Source organism: Solea senegalensis, linkage group LG8, assembly GCF_019176455.1.
Source record: "Solea senegalensis isolate Sse05_10M linkage group LG8, IFAPA_SoseM_1, whole genome shotgun sequence".
Classification (NCBI taxonomy): domain Eukaryota; kingdom Metazoa; phylum Chordata; class Actinopteri; order Pleuronectiformes; family Soleidae; genus Solea; species Solea senegalensis.
The window spans coordinates 15619968-15638171 of record NC_058028.1 but is presented as its reverse complement, the minus strand read 5'-3'; the positions used below and the strand labels follow the sequence as shown (position 1 = coordinate 15638171).

At 40.2% G+C, this 18204-nt stretch overlaps 1 protein-coding gene across 6 annotated transcripts in view; it reads left to right on the top strand.

The window, feature by feature from the left end:
• The window catches only part of gria4a (glutamate receptor, ionotropic, AMPA 4a), an 86054-nt gene that overhangs the window by 46292 nt on the left and 21558 nt on the right, over positions 1–18204 (top strand). For 5 of the 6 annotated variants that reach the window (XM_044031689.1, XM_044031688.1, XM_044031691.1 and 2 more), the window contains exons 8-13: positions 2259–2426; positions 2903–3007; positions 3762–3872; positions 10229–10435; positions 12463–12678; positions 13315–13475. In XM_044031689.1, coding sequence (XP_043887624.1) covers positions 2259–2426; positions 2903–3007; positions 3762–3872; positions 10229–10435; positions 12463–12678; positions 13315–13475 — 968 coding nt within the window. Of the gene's footprint in view, positions 1–2258; positions 2427–2902; positions 3008–3761; positions 3873–5155; positions 6154–10228; positions 10436–12462; positions 12679–13314; positions 13476–18204 lie in introns of those variants that run through there. The other variant, XM_044031693.1, reaches the window with a different exon arrangement.

Here is an 18204-nt window from a genome sequence, read left to right as displayed (position 1 = left end):
GTCTCTACACCAACTGTCTGGTTTCAAACCATGTTGAATCGTGTAGGCCCACAATACTCTATGTAGAGTCAACCATTTGGGTTTAAATCTGTACTGATCGATATCATCAAGTCTCAGTATTCACAGGAGTTTAACCTGTTTCTTTATAAAAAGACAGGTGAAATGTCAGCATACACACCTTTAAGACAGGAACACGTGTGGACATACTGTACGTTGAATGATTATACGTGGCCTGTTACTAATGTGACGTCTGTGCTTTCTGTGGCATTGGTACCTCATGATTATGTGTCCTGAAGCTGTCGACAACAATGATAATGTAGCATCCAGTCCCATCTCCCTCACATCCTCGATCCCCTGTCCTCACAAATGGCAACAGACATACACTCCGTAATTTGACACTAGCATAGTCCTTGATTAGCACAACTTTTGTGACCTTCAAAAACAGTTCTTTGAATGAATGAATGAATACATAAATAAATGATTTAGCATGAGTAAATGTAGGAATAAATAGTGTTCCTTATGAATGCAACATGCCTTTATCTCACTTAGGTCTGCTCACTCCCTGAAGTCAGTTCTATAATTTATAGAGGAAATCTGTTGGGACTGGATTTATCTTTTCTAAAAGAATTGTCATACTGGAGTAAAACAAAGTTTAGAAACAGACTGTTTTCTGTTGTTCCCAAGTGGTTCTTGCGTGACCCTGACAGCAAGCAGGTCTGTAGTTGGCTCAGTATTGCTGTTGTTTTCTCCTTGATTTAAATTCTATAGTCATCATCTGTCAGTTACCCACCCTAAAGGCTTCTTTAGTTTCGAAAGGGGGGGATGAAAGGAGGATGACATGCTTGTGCAGCCTTCCAAAACATGCCTTGTGGGATATAAATCAAGGGATGTCAGTATGGAGAGAAAACTATAGCTGCAGAGGAATGGAGAGCGGCGGCAGAGTTTTTCAGATGACTTCCTTCTTTCCTCCCATTTTCATCTTGCCACTTGTTTCTGCCGTGATGTGAAGGCAGCCTGCTGTGTGTTTGACTGCCTCTGTCTGAGTGGTGCTGTGCGTGGTGTGGGTGGCGGTGTTATTGCTGAGTGCGTGGCATGGCTCCCTGCTGTGCCTTGCTTTACCTGTAATGAATTTGTCAAACAATCTGCCAAGATTACCACCATTTTAAGAGTCCTGTTAAAGAGCAGATACTGATGATTACATTGTCTTCTCTTTTATTCATCCTTTAAAGGTCCCTTCTAGCACTGAATATATTTAATTGGCTCCAAATGACCTCTGGTGTGCCACATCCATGAACCAGTTATGAGATAATGAGTCTCTGGGCACAGACATGTTGAGGGCCAGCACTGCTACATAAGAGACTCAGCCAGAGAGTCAAAAACACTACTGTACCTTTTGTTGTTGGGGTTGTTTCGCATCTGTTTTTATTCACTCTGGGTATTTTTGTTGTCGTTTGATTGTATTTCTCACCAACATGTAATAGCGGTCACATTCAAACAGTAATGAAGAAATGGTCATAGATCTTGTTATGTAAACCCAAATCTCACCATTAGTACTCCAGTTAAGTGCAGTTAATAAATGAGGTGACAATAATATTAAAACATTTTAACTTTCTTTGAATGGCTTTCAGACTTCAGCTTGTCTCGTTACATTTACAGTGGTGTTGACGGATGCTCACTGGAAGTCAAATAAATCTAAGAGTGGTGAGATAGAAAGAGACACACGTCAGCATGTCTGCTGGTGAGGTTGGTATGGACTTAAGATGGTCAGCGGTCCAATGCAGCAATAAAGCTGGGATTTTCCTGGCTCTCACATAGTTCTTCACTACAGCTCTGCATCAAACCTGTCATGGTCTGTATTTACACTATTTAACTCTTTTCAGTCTCGATGACCATAGATTACACCACAGCCTTGCCCCCATGCACACCTGTTTATACACACACACAGTGCATTTATTTGCCGTGCTTTTTTCTAACACACATCAATAACAACCATTCACACACTGCCAGCAGAGCAGCCAGACACAGTTTGGATTTAAGTGTCTTGCCCAGGGACACATTTGCATGTAGACATGTAAACTAGAGGAACTGGGGATTCAACCCCCCTGACCTTCAGACCCACTCTGGCCCTGACATTCATTTTATCACTTTCTGCCATACTGTGCTTTTCAGTTACAAAGAAATATTTATTCCCTTTCAAAATGATCGTATATGTCCTCTTTTCATTCTCTTCCCTAACTCTGCCTTGTCTTTTTCTTCAGTATACCTCGTCTCTAACATATGATGGCGTCCTTGTGATGGCCGAGGCCTTCCGCACCCTGCGCCGTCAGAAGATTGATATCAGTCGCCGTGGAAACGCTGGTGACTGCCTGGCCAATCCGGCTGCTCCCTGGAACCAAGGAATAGATATGGAGCGTGCACTCAAACAGGTGGAGACACGTGCCCTGTACTTTTTAGACTGGCAAAGATATAATATTCACAAGTGTATGACAAAACACAAACATCTAGACATACTGTAAGTGCTCAGCACAAGCATTTTTACGTTTTTGTATTTTTTAGTTCTGTTGGGAATTTGATGGAGCAGCCACGAGTCAAGAGTCTACACACTATAATTCTGGGGACATTCAATTCCTTGGATCTTAAAATTGTAGTGCAGGTCTGATAGTATTGCTTGACAGAGCCTGTTTTCAGTTGAAGGACAGAGTAACATCAACAAAAACAAAAATAAAAAAAAAGCTTTAAGCTTAAGTTGTAATCACTCCATTTTTCTTATACTGTTATGGTCCCTATTGTTACTGCCATAGCCAGTCAATGTGTAGACACTTAGTAGTTACTGCATCATATAGCAGAGGGTTGTATTTCAATTTTTTCCCACTCCTTTCTGTCATTGTTCCAACAAACACAGGTACGCATTCAGGGCCTGACTGGGAACATTCAGTTTGATCACTATGGTCGAAGGGTCAACTATACCATGGACGTGTTTGAACTGAAGAGTAACGGACCACGGAAGGTGAGCTCTCAAATATTTGAGCAATAAAAAAGACGTATGACTCATTCTTTTCACTCTTTATATACTTTCTTAAACTTCACTGAAAGGATATGCCGTAATCTTGCTGTAACAAATGGACGATTTATGTAATTTTCAATGTGTGTTGCCTTTATCTTGTTTTATCCTGTTTACTGCATAATTATTGCACTTTTTTTCAATTTCAAATGAATAAACTCTCATTGCATTTGTAAATATCTTAATAAGTGAAATCACACCATTGTAGCTTTTAAGTGTTTTGGAGACACTCATGCTCACACAAACTGGAGATACATAAAACTTTGCATTGACAAAAGGAAAGTTTAAAGATAATCCATCTTAACTAGCGTAAAACATAAGATGGTAAATTTCAGTGGTCATAATTTGTGGTAATTGGAATAAAAGCACATGTAGCAGCAATAACAAGGAGAAAAGACCATGTTCCAGGTCCTGAAGTGTTCCTTGGACAGTAATGTTGCTTATTGAAAGTTCCTACCTCGCACTCAATATCTCTCAATATATTCTACAGTACCGATGGGAAATTTGCTGAAGTGAGCTCATTCCAACGGTTGACTCTTTTTTTTTGCTTTCTCTCATCTCACTTATACTCTTTCTGTTTTATATTACTTTTTACCCCCTCTATCTTGAGTTTATCTTACTTTATTTTAATTATAGATTACAGTATATTCATCACTCTCATTAATGCACTTCCTGTGCTTTTTTCTATTGTTTCTTACAGATTGGCTACTGGAACGACATCGACAAACTCGTGTTGGTCCAGAATGAAAATGCTCTGTCCAATGACAGCTCGGCGATGGAGAACCGAACTGTTGTTGTGACTACCATCATGGTAATGTACCTTCATTTCTTAGCCTTTCCCATTAATTCCAATACATAATGAATAATAGTTAGTCAATTAATCATAAATCTGGGATTAATTTGCCTTGATTGCCTCCAAATTATATTCAGTGATTAAAAAAAAAAATCTGTGATAAAAGTATAATTTGGGGGTTCTTCAAGCTGAAAAAAGCTTTCTGAGCACCCAGGAGCCAGTGGCACTTATCCAGCTGGAAGATTGCACTAATGTCTCATTAGAAAGCTAAAACTAAAACTGACCTCAAATTACCATTTAGAAGTGACCTAAACCTAGTCTCTTCTAATGGCTTCCACATAGACAACAGTCTGTAGCCCAGTTTAATCATTCCTGTCTCCCACAAACAAGGATAAAGAAGGGCTAATTGGTGAATTTGTGCACATCCTCTACTTACATTTGATTTCACTTCACCCATCTGCAGCCTTTTTATAGTGGCCATCCCCTTCCTGTAAATGTAATCAGGCTAATTCAATTGGGCATGCAAAATGATGCAAGTGAAAGCAACTCAAAAGACTAATTCCAGCCCAGAGATAAAACACACCACAGATGCTCGCGCTTCAGTGGTTTTTGGATTTAGTTTCAAGGCACATTGATTTATCCAGCAAACTCATACTCAAGCATCAACAAAATGTCTGTAGTAGTTGCAGTTTCTGTAGTGTGAACAAAGATCTAAAAGATTGTCCAATGATTTCTGCCGTGATTGTAAAAATACTTGAGTGCCCCCACTGGTTAGACGCATTCAAGTCTGCATCAGAGAGAAAACAAGCACACATGCTGCTGGACAGAGTTCAGAAAAGATGAATTCATCTGCACTAAATGTCCCCAGTGACAACTCCACCTCCAGAAATGCGCACTTCAACAGGCAGTGTATTAAACCATGCTGCATTGTGCAGTGTGCAGTGTGGTGCCGAGGGCACAAATACAAACACATCAGCACAGTCAAATAAATGAAACAGCAACCCCGTAAAAAATCATATTTTGATTACATATTAATGTGTATATCAAACACTGTACTTTGTGTGGCTTGTGTGGCGTGTACATCTTTCCGAAGTTCGTCCCTTCCCTCCCATGTCTATTTTTCTCCCGATACTGCTATCCTGTCTCTCCTCTCACCGTGTCTTGCTGTCTTTCCATCTTGTCAATTCCCCGCCCTTCCCTGTTTTCTCCGCCATGCTTTTCCCACCTGCATATTTCTCTGTGGATGGTGACCTCAGCAGGCCTTGGCTAATGTTAGCTCAGCCGCCTCCTCCTCTTTGCAGCCTCTGATGATGAGGAAGCCTCTTCTGCGACACTGATGCCGGGTCTGCAGACAGGGTGACACGCAGACTCACCTGAGTCGTAAACCCTCGGGAAAGAAAGACTAAGGACAGATCTTTATAGACTAAAGTCTATAAAGATCGGCACAAGGATGCACTGTACTCTGTTTCTGTCATGATGCCTTTTCTTTTTTTCTTGCATTTTGGTTGAAAAAATCTTTTTTTTCTGTGTCGACATTCATTAACATGGCAACGAAGGCACCGAGCCTCACAGGCTCATGTGCTCATACGTGCACAGTTGGACAAGAGCTCTGGGAGGGATTCTGTCGCTGTTTGTCACAGTGTCACAAAAATCAATGGACCTATGGACAGCCCTGATCGTTTAGATTGTCTCATTCTTTTTATGGACACCACACTATTATCTGTTTCTTAACAGATCACAAATTCCCTTTATCACAATTTATTACCATGTCTTTTCATTTTTTCTTTCTTTCTTTCTTTCTGGGAAAAGAGAGACACGAGAGCCCTTCATGTCACTCCTCCACCTTACCACTTCTTCACCCTGTAAATGTACTCAGCCAAGTTTCCTTTGCTTTGTTTCAGTGTCTGAAGGCTCCACGTGTGGATGGAAGCTTATATTGAAGAGGTTCTTTTAACTTTGGGTTTTTAACCCCACTTATTTTCAGAAGCAAAAAACAGAGAGATTGTGTGAGAGATTTGTTTTTGTATTAACTTTTGAGGTTAATTTCATATTGGTATTGCAGTTGTTTGTAACACTAAATATATATGACAGTATATTGTGTTTAAAAGCTACATTGATGTGACGCGGTTGCTCGAATTTTTGCCACCCAAATGTAGCCGACTTTAAACCTTTACTCAATAATTCATATACACGTGTGCATCTAGAGCCACACGGTTGTTGTAGTGGTTAGCACCCTTGCCTTTGCAGCAACAAGACCCGTGTTAGAGCCCCGGTTTCTGCATGGAGTTTCCATGTTCTCCCTGTGTGTGTGTGGGTTTTCTCCAGTTTCTCTGGCTCCCTCCCACAGTCCAAAAACATGCAATATGCAGATTATGTAAATTGGACGCTCTAAATTGACCAGAGGTGTGAGAGTGAATGGTTGTTTGTCTCTATGTGTGGCCCTGTGATGGACTGGCGAACTGTCCAGGGTGTACGCCGCCTATTGCCCTATGTGTGCCCCGCGACCCTCCTCTGAGGTGAGGATAAAGCGGAAAATGGATGGATGGATGTGTGCATTTACCAAAGTTAAGTTACTATCAAAGTGCATTGGCACTTGCTGTGCTTGTTAACTCCTAACATGTTTATGGTTTTGCATTGACCTTGGTTTGCTTGAAGCAAGCAAAATGTACAATTGATGTTATATTAAATATAGTTGACAGACTGTCTGGATGGACACTTACGACTGTAATGCCTTTCAACAGCACTGATCCAGGAATTAGAAGCACAAAAAAACAGCCTGGAATAAACACTCTTACATGCCCACAACAAATGTGGAAACTTTTCTGACAAACGATGTTTGCATGTTTGTCTGACTAACTGGGTGTAAAGCTGTTTTACTGGCAGGTTGACTCAGTGATAGACACGGTGACAATCAGACAAAGGCTAGTGGAGTGACTGGCCGACTAAGTGATTGACTGACAGCTGGTCACTGGTTGACTGGTGTAAACGACTGACTGGCCATCTGGCTGCAGAACTGCCTTTTCTTCTTTAATGGCTGGTAAATAATCATCTTCATTCACCGGCCAAACCTCTGACTAGATATGATTATGCACTGTAATTGTAGTAATTAATGAATAAATGAACTGATTAACCAACTGAGTGACTGACACAGGTTGTGACTAACTCACTGCCTGGCTCGGCTCACTGACCATGTGAATGAATCATTGCAGGCTGATTAAATGTCTTGGTGGTTGGCTAACTCTTTATGTGCCAGTCTGGCTTTTAAAACGCTGAACTGATTGAGTGTCCAGTTGGCAGGCTTGATGAATAACTGGACAGTTAGGTGAGTGTCCAGTTGGATGCCTGTCTTTTTTTTACTGGCTCACTCACTGGCTTACATAGCAAGTCCTCTCTGCCTTTTTGGCTCCAGTGTGGCGTGTTTCATGTCTTATCAGCCCCAAACATTTGCTTCTACAAAGCTGCTCTCCCTCTTTCACCCGCTCCTTCCCCCTCCTTTTAGCTCATCCACTTAGTCTGTTCTTCTCTCTACTTTCCTTGCCATTTTTCATTTTTGTCACATTCTCTTTTTTCTCCTAATCTCTCCTTTTTACTTTTTGTTTCTCTGTATTTTTGATCTGCTCCTTCATCTTTCTTTTATAGTTTCCATTCACACACCTCTCTACGCTCGATTTTCCACCTGGTTTTCTTTCCAGTGCCTGAACTTTGCTCGTCTTTTTCTCCCCTCTCCCTCTTCCTCTGATGCAGAGATTGGTATAACTACAAGTTATAACATCCAGTACAAGCACACAATGATGGCATTAATCCTCTTCACATTAAGACAAGAGTGTCTGAGGCAAACTGATAACAAACCTTAAGGAGGCTTTCAAGATAAACTGTTGGCAGAGCTTCCATTAGTGAATATATACATGTACAGTAGATATAGATGTATGTATGTGTGTGTGTGTGTATGTGTGTTTCTTCATATATAGTCATTTCCATAATTCTAAATCGACTAAACGAAGTAGCCTGCTCCGCTTTTAGCCATGATAAACCGATGGAGGGTAATTTCACACACAAAATTAAAAAAGATGTCTCTGATATGACAATCTCCCACTGAAGGGTCAAGTGTCCTATTTTGCATCTGTGATCATTTCAGTAAATACAAAACTGATTAATCGTATCATTGAGGGTGGATGTTAAAACCAAGTGTGGTCTGATCAACACGTGCTGAGTATTCAGCACGGAAGTTCATTACCATATTTACCAAAATGTCAAAATATGTCTTTGAACTGTTTTTTTTTATGAATTGCCCAACATTTTTTCTTTAGGTTTCAGTGCCATAAAAGAGAATTATTGAATAAGCAGTGACTGAGTTCATGTTATCTGGGTATATGGATAGATTAAATAATATCTGTACACATTTTGTTTTAAGTCCTGGCTCAAATGGCTCCAGATTCATGAATCCTGAGGGTTTTTTCGTTGCATCTAAAAGTCTCTCTGTGTTGCAGCATGTTAATAATTCCCATTGAATATAATCATGTTCACATGGTTACAGTTCACTCACTTTTTGACTGGCTTAAAAACAATCTGTGCTCAAAATTTGAAGTTTACAATACAAGACTGATTCTGTTTTTTATATTACAACGAAAACAGTGTTGCACTTAATTCTGAATTTCTGAAGTGTACCTCTTCATTGTTTTGGTAGCTGTGTTGACACTATGATTCACGATTTGCCCTGGGAACTGTTTGAAGAACTGTGATTGTGTGTTCTGACTCACAATATGGCCACATTTGTGTATTCGATGATGACAGTGATGATCATAATGGTGATGTAAAGTGTTAAAAGAATGAATTAAGAACTGAACTCTTGTATATTATTCTCGTGTGTGGTTGTTTTTGAAAGCAATATTTTTGTTTGCAAACATTTTATACTGATGACTCAATAATGTATTGTTCTGTTTTTAGAAATAATGTCAACATGAAGCTTGGTTGTAAATGTATTTATGTGTAAACATGTTAATTTCATACATCTTATTAATATTTCAAACAAAACAGAACAAAATCAAAATGACAATATAATATATTGATTGTTTATCAGCTGTATGTTGTTTACTGTGCATGTGGTACAAATTAGATTTACAACTGTGTCATAAATAGTCATTCTTAACAAATATTAAAACAAAAAGTGCTGCTTTTGTCTGAACATGTAAACTAATTGAATAGTCAAACAGAAATTGAATTCATTTACATATTTGGTGTACACGAGTAAGCAAAGAAATTGTTATTTCATTCCCCCCCTTTTTTTTTCTTACTGAAGAAAAAGAAAATCAATCTTCAAATCCATCTTCTCGCTCTAGGTCTTGTTTGTATTGATTTGAATGCCTCAGCCTGACTTGTTTTCAGTGTAACTCAGTTTCCTGAAATATTACTTTTGTCACTCGACGACACCTTTTAAAGCATGTCAGTGCAAAACCAACGTTGGTCCAATTCATGAATGAAGAATCTATAAAGCAAAAAATACAGTCAGTATGTTATCATTTTTTTTGAGCAAACTGCTTAAGTAATTAGATTAGATTAAAATAGTTTGGAAGCATTTTAATAGGCTTGAATTCATTTGGATTACAGGGTGAGCAGCCTCGGGCATTATACAATAACTCACTACTGCGGATGCATATGCTGTCAGTGGAAAACAAATTTATGCTTCTTTTCTTTGTGCATATGCTGTAGCTGCTGTTGTGTCTGTGGGCATGTTTTTCTGTTATCGTGCACATGCTTCAGTCCGTGTGTGTGTGTGTGTGTGTGTGTTTGTCTTTCCTAATACAATCACCATTTCACTAAAGCCTTTCATCTTTGTAGACTGCACGCAGTGATTTCATCCTACATCCATTGACACGTCTTGTCTTTCTTCTTTTCTCCTCTTCCTCCCTTCTCCTTTCTCTGCCTCTCTCTGTTTCTTGTACATTTCTCACTTCTCAGCAGTTGTTCTGAGTTAGATGAAGGTCCCTGTGGTATCATGTAGAGTCAGACAAAGGCATAAAACAAGACACTGCAAGTCAGAATTACAGGCTATAAAACATCTACCTTAAAATCCAGCTCTAACTTTATGAACATATCCTTGTGTACATAGCCTCCATTATCATATATTGTCAAACATATACTCTGTTTTGAATTGTCTGCAACATTGCATTGTTATACTGCAGAGCTTTGCCCCATTAGGTATGATAAAGAAAAAAGTAATACGCATTTCTTTTTAAACTGCATATGGTGCAAGGTTTCCAACAAAACTACTTCCTCCTCTTGATGAATTATCATGTTCCGTCTTTCATTCATGCATTTTCTTGCTGTCATGTTCCTCCAAACAGATGTGTTTTTCTTCCCTTATGCTGGTTTCGTAGGAGGGTCCCTATGTGATGCTGAAGAAGAACTGGGAACTCTACGAAGGCAATGACCAGTTCGAGGGATACTGTGTGGACCTGGCGTCGGAGATCGCCAAACACATTGGGATCAAGTATAAGATCTCAATCGTACCGGATGGGAAATATGGAGCCAGAGATCCAGAGACTAAGATATGGAATGGCATGGTTGGAGAGCTTGTGTATGGGGTAAGTTTGTGGACTTTTCTGTAACAATTGTGCTACTATTTGGTGGATCTAATGTCAGATCTTACTGTATCGTCTTAAGTTGCCTTTGCAATTATCCTCATGCAACTACTACTACTAATGCTTTCCGTGAAGCAACTTGAATGTGTGTCTGCCCATGAACTGCGTTCAGATTTGTCTAAAACGTTGATCCCGTAATTTGTCCAGCATCAGAAATGTTGTACTGTTTCTTTAAAATTTTGTGATCATAGATTATTTTGAATGATCTTATTTTAGAGCTCACTTGGAGAATACAATAATCAATTATGTCACACTCCATGTTTAAAGCCGTATCGCATACCATTTAAATATTATTTATAATTTGTCACAGCAACATTGTACTAGTGACGTCTGTTGTACCTTATTATGACTGAAAACGCAAAGATTCAAAATTGAATTCTGGCACTCACAAATCAACACACATTCACTCAAACACTCCCTCAGTCAGGTCTGATAGTGTTGCTTGACAGAGCTTTAGATGAAGGACACATTGTTTCTGTCCATGGAGACAATGGAAACAATACCAGAGGTTTTGCAGCTTTTATGACATTTTGCGAATAACATAACAATATCAATAAACAGTAATTTACTTCAGAACCGCCACATATTTTGAGCACAAACAATGTAGTATGTTGCCTTAATATTATAATCATCATAGGGGTCAAACTGAATATGCTGCAGAGCCGTTTCACTGCAGCTCATGTGATTCTGCTACTGTGGCTTTCACCATGGGCCTTCACACAGAGCTGCTCAAAATAACTCACAGACTACAGAAACTTGTCTGAAGCTCTGTGTCCATGTCAGTTTCCCATAGAAACGCTGCGTCGAGGAGGCTGCACGCATTTCCTTCAGAATTCAGTAAGCTGCGCAATCACGCTGCCTATAGACGGCCATACAGAGTCTGAAAAATTCACAAGCCAGACTCTGTGCAAACTCTTATCAATACACAGAAGACACTGTTGAAAGTGGAGTCTTTGCTGCAGAACAGAGGGAAATGACAGAATTAATTAGCCTCCAGAGTGTGTAGCCTTCAGTGGAGGGTGACACAGCAGAACCACTGCATTGACTAATCAGGTTTGATTTGTTCCCAAACACCCGCAGTCCTTTCCAATGGCTCTCCTGCTACACAGACAAGATTTCAGCCCTTTGTCCTCTATGTCCTTTCACAGTTGCTTTTATATATGTATGCCTAACTAAGTGTTTTTTTTCCCCTTTTCTTTCATGTTGTCATGTTGTGACACTCTGTGGGTCTAATTCATTTCATCATCACTCTCTCTCTCTCTCTGTGGTGCATTGTGGATTTTCTAACACTCCTGTGCCCTCTCCTTCACCGTTTTCTCTCCATATCACTTTTGATTTCCTTTTCTCTCATGTGGTGTTTATTCTCCTTGCACTGTAGCATCTTCAATCCTTGTAGCAAAGGATGTTATTTGATATGCTGTTTATGTAGCCTCTTTTACCGATAAGACTGCAGATGTTGTTTAGACACACTTAGCTACTCAGACAGATACTCACTGTGTGCTGAATGAATAATGTTTCTCTTGCAGATTTTGCCAAGTGTGTCTGTGCACACATGCAAATGTGTAAGAGACCCAACTTATATTCTGGCAGCGTCATACAAATGAATTACTTCTCTGTCACCCCTCTGGTTGTCCCTGTAGCTCTGTTTTCCTTTTCAACTCTTCAATCATCTCCTACTTCTTTCTCCGACAGCACAAAATCCTTTCCGTTGCTTCCTTTTGTTCTTTCATTTCCTTCCCTCTGCTGCTCCTGCTTCAAACGCCACAAAATCCTATACAGATCACCTCTACCTGTCATTTTGTTTTTTCTCGAGTTCTCTTCACGCCTCCCTTATCTTTCTGCTCATACTCTCTCATTTTGCAGACGACACAGATCACAGACCAATCCTGCTCACCTATTTGTAAGCTACAAATGTTACAAATAAAAAAAATAAATAAATAAAAAAGACACTTACACCTCTTATTTTGCAGAAAGCGGAAATAGCCGTGGCCCCTCTGACCATCACCCTGGTGAGAGAGGAGGTGATTGACTTCTCAAAGCCCTTCATGTCTCTGGGTATATCCATCATGATCAAGAAGCCGCAGAAGTCTAAACCAGGTGTTTTCTCTTTCCTGGACCCGCTGGCCTACGAGATCTGGATGTGCATAGTGTTCGCTTATATTGGAGTCAGTGTTGTGCTGTTTTTGGTGAGTGATTGCCACAAAGATAGAAGTCAGCGATTGACTTCAGTTACAGGGCTGTCTGTGTCATTTGGAGATGATATTGTAGTCCTGTGTTTTAGAACAAGAATAGCACTCTTTTTTCTTTCTTTTTTAATGTAATCATCATTCTTATTTACCGGCAACCTCTTTTCATGGCTGTGTGTACTTTTCCAAAGATATAATAATTCAGAGTGCCCACCATCATTTTGATGAGAATACAGCGTCTGGATGCTTTTATAGATTCCTGAAACCCTTCCATAAATGAATGTACTTAATAAACATTGTTACATTGCCTTTATCCTCCAAGCTGGAGTGACTTTTTACAGAGGTTATATTATTTATTTATTTTTACATATATCGTCATTAGGTGAGGCTAATTCATGTTGCATTACATTATTTTAAACCTTGTGGTCCAAGCGTTGAAAATGTGTCTTTGACACCATATAAAACACAACATCATTTGCAAACATAAAGACAATAGTTAAAATTTAGTATAGTAGCTTGTCAAGTTCACCATTTAATTGCACTCAGTACAAACGATTTCTTGCAAACACGTTTCCATTGTGGACCTACAGTATACAGGGTCCAAAATCTTGTTCTTACTTTCCTTTGCTGCCTCAGGTGAGCCGCTTCAGTCCGTATGAGTGGCACGCAGAGGAGCCAGAGGAGGGCGCCACAGAGCAGGGCCCGACCGACCAGCCTCCCAATGAGTTTGGCATCTTCAACTCTCTGTGGTTCTCACTGGGAGCTTTCATGCAACAGGGCTGTGACATCTCACCACGGTAAGGCAAAGGAAATAGAGTGTATGAGGCGAACAGAGAATATTTGTTGATGCGTGTGCCAGACAGACGTAGAACAAAAAGTGTGTGAGTCACTTTGTTGGATGAGTTCAGAGTGTGTGTGGGCTGGGAATATTGTGTGTGAATGTCTACTGTCTGCAGTTTTAGAGTGCTATATTGTGATTCAGACTGTTGACAATGATATTTACCTCTCTTAGCTCTTAAATAGTTGAAGCAGGACGGAACAGGACTGCTAACACTAGACACAGCATGTTACAGAAGATGTCCTTAAAAGGCAAACACAAAGTATGCAGACAGGAAAAACACAAGTGAGAAGAAACCACCTGCACACACTCCCGCAGTCACGTCTGTATGGGTGTACAATGGTGGGAGATTTAGCGGTTTTCTAGGTGTTTATGAATTTTTAATGCACAACTGAAGAGGCTGAGTCCAGCTGTATTTTTAGAGTATTTAAAGGAGTATGGCATTTTATTGTTGCAGTTTTGTGAAATATTTATGGCCGTCATCCTCAAGACCTTTAGGGAGCAAATCTAAGGAGAGACAGAGCAGGGAGAGCTTCAAAACCAAAACACAGGATCAAAAAGAGCTGATAGATGATGAGCTGTGAGAAGAAAAAAAGTTTTAGCATTTAACTAAAATGTGTGTATGTGAAAGTTTTTGCAAGTATGTGAGCAGACACCTCCCACTTTATCATAGAGGTGTACAGAAGTTTTGTGTTAAACAACAGAGAAGAAATGGTACAAACTGTGGGTTTTACATTCTTGTTTTATCAGTTTGTTGACATCCTTAGTGGGAAGTCGTCATGTGCTGCCAATGTAGGCACATGTCAAAATGAAATTATGAAAAAGGATTCTATGCTCCTTTTCAAAACATTTCTGCAACCTCTTTTTGTTCATAAAGTTGTGTTTGAGAGGAAAAAAAACCCAAAACTTTACAAATATACCAGCTGCCCTTACTTTTTCCTCCAGATGTTTTGTTCTCATGTATTGCTTTCACTCGTTCTCTTGTCCTCTCTCCTCCAACACCTGACATCTCACACTCCTCCCCATGTTACTGTGAGTGACAGGTCTTCTAGTCCCAAAACAGTGAAAGACCAGCTGCACACACACAGACACACAAGTTATACACACAAACGCACCCCTTATAGATCTATGTACATAAACTACAGTTGCCATAGTGATTATGTGATATGTAGTCAGTGGTAATTATATAATGCACCTCACCCTGTCACTTAGACCCAGATTACTGCAGTTATACACACTGAATTATCTTCCGATGAAGTGAAATATGTAACTTTTTACTCTTCCCGTTCTTTCTCCTTTTTGAGTGGGTTTTTCCCCACAAGTGAAGAAGAGTAAAAGTTGTCAGACACAGTTTTCCAGTTCTAGCATTGAGAGAGAGAGTGTAAGACATTGTTCAGTGATTTAATATGCACTTAAAATCCTGAAGCGCTGAGACTCTGCAGGATACAGTAAGTTAGATCAAGAGGGTTTATGTGAACTTACGTGGTAATCAGGATTTGTCCGAGTTGAAGGCGTTGTCATCATTGATGGAAAGCTCCCCGCCTGAACAACAGTGTCAGTGCAGAAACAACACATAAATTGAGTAAAGCCTCATGATTTTACACTCTCTGCTCTTTGCACCACGTTCCCAGCACAGTTTTTAATCAGTCATGCTCTGCTCACTGTTTTTGTTCCGCCTAAGCTTCCACTGCTACACCCCTTACTGTGAGCGTCGCTGTATTGTCATCATCATCATCATTGTCCCCACAATCATGCTGCTGGAGTTATTGCATTTAATCACTACACTCCTCTAGCATCCACCTGTAACCACTGATTGCAGTCTGGAGGAAGGGACAGGTGCGCGACTCTTCTTCACACAGTGGAGACATCAACTAAAAAAAGCTGCCCTTTAATTTTGACGGGGCTGCATCAACCATTGTAGGTCTGTTGCTCCACTTTACTCGCATTGCTTGGGGCAGAAGTTGAGAATCAGTTGATGCAAATATTCCTGCACATAAACCATGTTTATGTGTTTAAGGTCAAACAGTACACCATCCAAAAGGAGCTCTCAGACAAAAACGTCCGTGTTGAAAGTGTTTTTGTTGGACAGAGTAAATCCAATGACAGCATCAAATTTTCTCTCTAAAACCAACTTTTAAACAAATGACCATTAGATTCAAATCATTGGCCGTTCAGTGTTTGACAGGATTAACGCTTCTAGCAGCTGCCTCTGTACTGTCCCCATAGACACTCGAATGCTTCCTCATTCAGGTTTGATAGTATTGCTTGACAGAGCCCCTTTTCAGATGATGGACGCAGCATCCAAGTCAACAAGCATTCTGCACTGCAGCTTTAAATTTATGCTGCAGGGAGAGAAGTCTGACTTGCTTAGAGATCAAACATTGTACTTCATCGAGCCATTTCCTCATAAACTGAATATACATGAGTAATGACACAATTTATGATTACACAAGAAAGGGAAAAAAATTAAAAGAGCTAGTGATCAGAGAGTTAATTTGTTCATTAAGGGTCATTGATGAAGAAATTAAATAAGCCTGCAGACATAGCTTTCTGTCATAAAAATCAGGTGATGGATGAGCCCATACTGTGAATGTGCTCTGCAGAAATTGCTCATGGCCTTAAAAAAGGGAATGCGTGTCTTGGGTATCATCATGTCCTATCATTATTCTCCCCGTTCACTACTTCTTTGATCTCCAGTTCTTTGGTTTACCTCTGTGGGCTGACAAAGCCATAAGCCTAAACTATCAGTACAAATGTGCAAAGGCTGTAACAAAGGAAAATACATAATTAAATCACAAGACAACTTCTTCAGGTTTTCTCCTAATCCTATAGCTGCTCAGCCAATGTCAACAAACAACACAGTGAACTCATTAATCATAAAGAAGAATACATAACCGAGTCTTGCGAGTGCCTCTACTTACTTTGAGTTTCTCTAGTCCACAGGGTCCCAATTACAGAGCACATAACTCGCTTCTATGTGATGTGTTGATTCAGGCCAATAAGGCGCATGCTTTTTTCATGGAAATTGGGCTTTGTGAATTGTAATTTCCCGATGCATTTATACCGAAATACATTACTTAGAAACACATAAAAGGTTGATCCTGTGGAGAGGCAAGCAAAGCTGTGTTCGTAGAGAAGTTTGTAGAGAGTTTGAAAGCAGTGGTCGCTGAGCATCAAAGTTGTGTTTTATCATGTCTTTCTGTGACATTGTCCACTGATCTGAAAATTCAAACGCACACAATGAAAATATGTATACGCTTCTCAGCACCCACACCTTGGTTTATTTGTGGCCAGCGCCGCTTTTGTCCAAATGGTTAAATCCTGGTAACGCTGAATACACTGACTGACTTACATACAAACTGACACACTCTAACACAGTGATAATGCGCCCATTTGTGCAGTCAGACTGGTTGAAGACGGCACCACTTGGCGTTTGTGAACAGAAATAACATCTGTCGTGCATTTGCATACCGAGCGGAGAACGAGGTACAAGTGGTCACTGGAGACACACTCAGGACACATTTAATGCCAGGTGTGAACACATGAACGGAGCTTGTGATCAGTTGTCATCAGATCTCTCGGGACAGATGTTAATGCTGGGCCTCAATGGGACCATTAATTACTATCAGCACCTTCTCATCTACAAGTACCTTAAAGCACTGCTTCACTAATGAGCTGGGCCTTTGCTGTGGAAATGGCAAAAGAAATTGTCTTTTCTACATAAGCTGTCTGTTTACTATTTATGTTTATTTCTGAATGTGTTCATTGCAGCTGATGGTCCAGCTGGTGTCGATACTGTGTGTGTGTTTGTGAGACTGTGTCTGTTGTGTATTGTGTATTGAGCTGCCATAGTCGGCCCATTGGTATTCAGCGTGGGTCTCTCTCTCTCTCTCTCTCTCTCTCTCTCTGCTGCAGTCATCACTGCAGTCTGAGAAACAGAGTGTAACATACTCCTGTACTTCCCCTCAATTCTCTCTCACGCTCTCTCTATCTATCTATTGATCCATCGCTCCTTCTTTCTTTTGATTTTTAGCATACCAACATGCTATAGATACACACCGTGCATACATTCACGCCAACACGCGGCCGTGTGTTTCCTTCCCCTTTCCAATCAAGCATTAAATGAAGGCAATTGCAGACAGCGGACATGACATGATTCACAGTCTAACACTGTGTCAGAGTGACCTTGACGTGGCAGTTACACCACCCACCGTTCATCTTTCCGCCTGGGCTTTAGGATTTCTTTTGTTTGTGATTTGGCCTGGTCACAGTACAAAGGCTGGCAGCAAGAAAGTGACAGACAATTGGGTGATGGGAGGGGAATTAAAAAAAAACAAAAAAAAAAAACAGTGACGAATAAGTGGCAGTGAAGTGACAGGGTGTGCATTGAGGAAAAGCCGAGAGTAAGTAGGAAAGATTGAAAGAGAGGTAAGCTGATCAGTTGTGAACATCCCACAGGGATTGGATCTGTCTCTGTCAATAAACATCTGAAATTACAGCTCTCTTCCTGTGTGTGTGTATTGAGTAAAGATCTGTGGGTGTGTTGAATAGTTAATGGCAGCATCAGATCCAGCTAATGGCATGGCTAACGAACACTGAAGCGTACTGACTAATTCATGATTACTCAAGGTCACCAATTAAAACTTAGTCAATACTGTGTTTTGATACTTCCGCAGCAATAGTTTTTA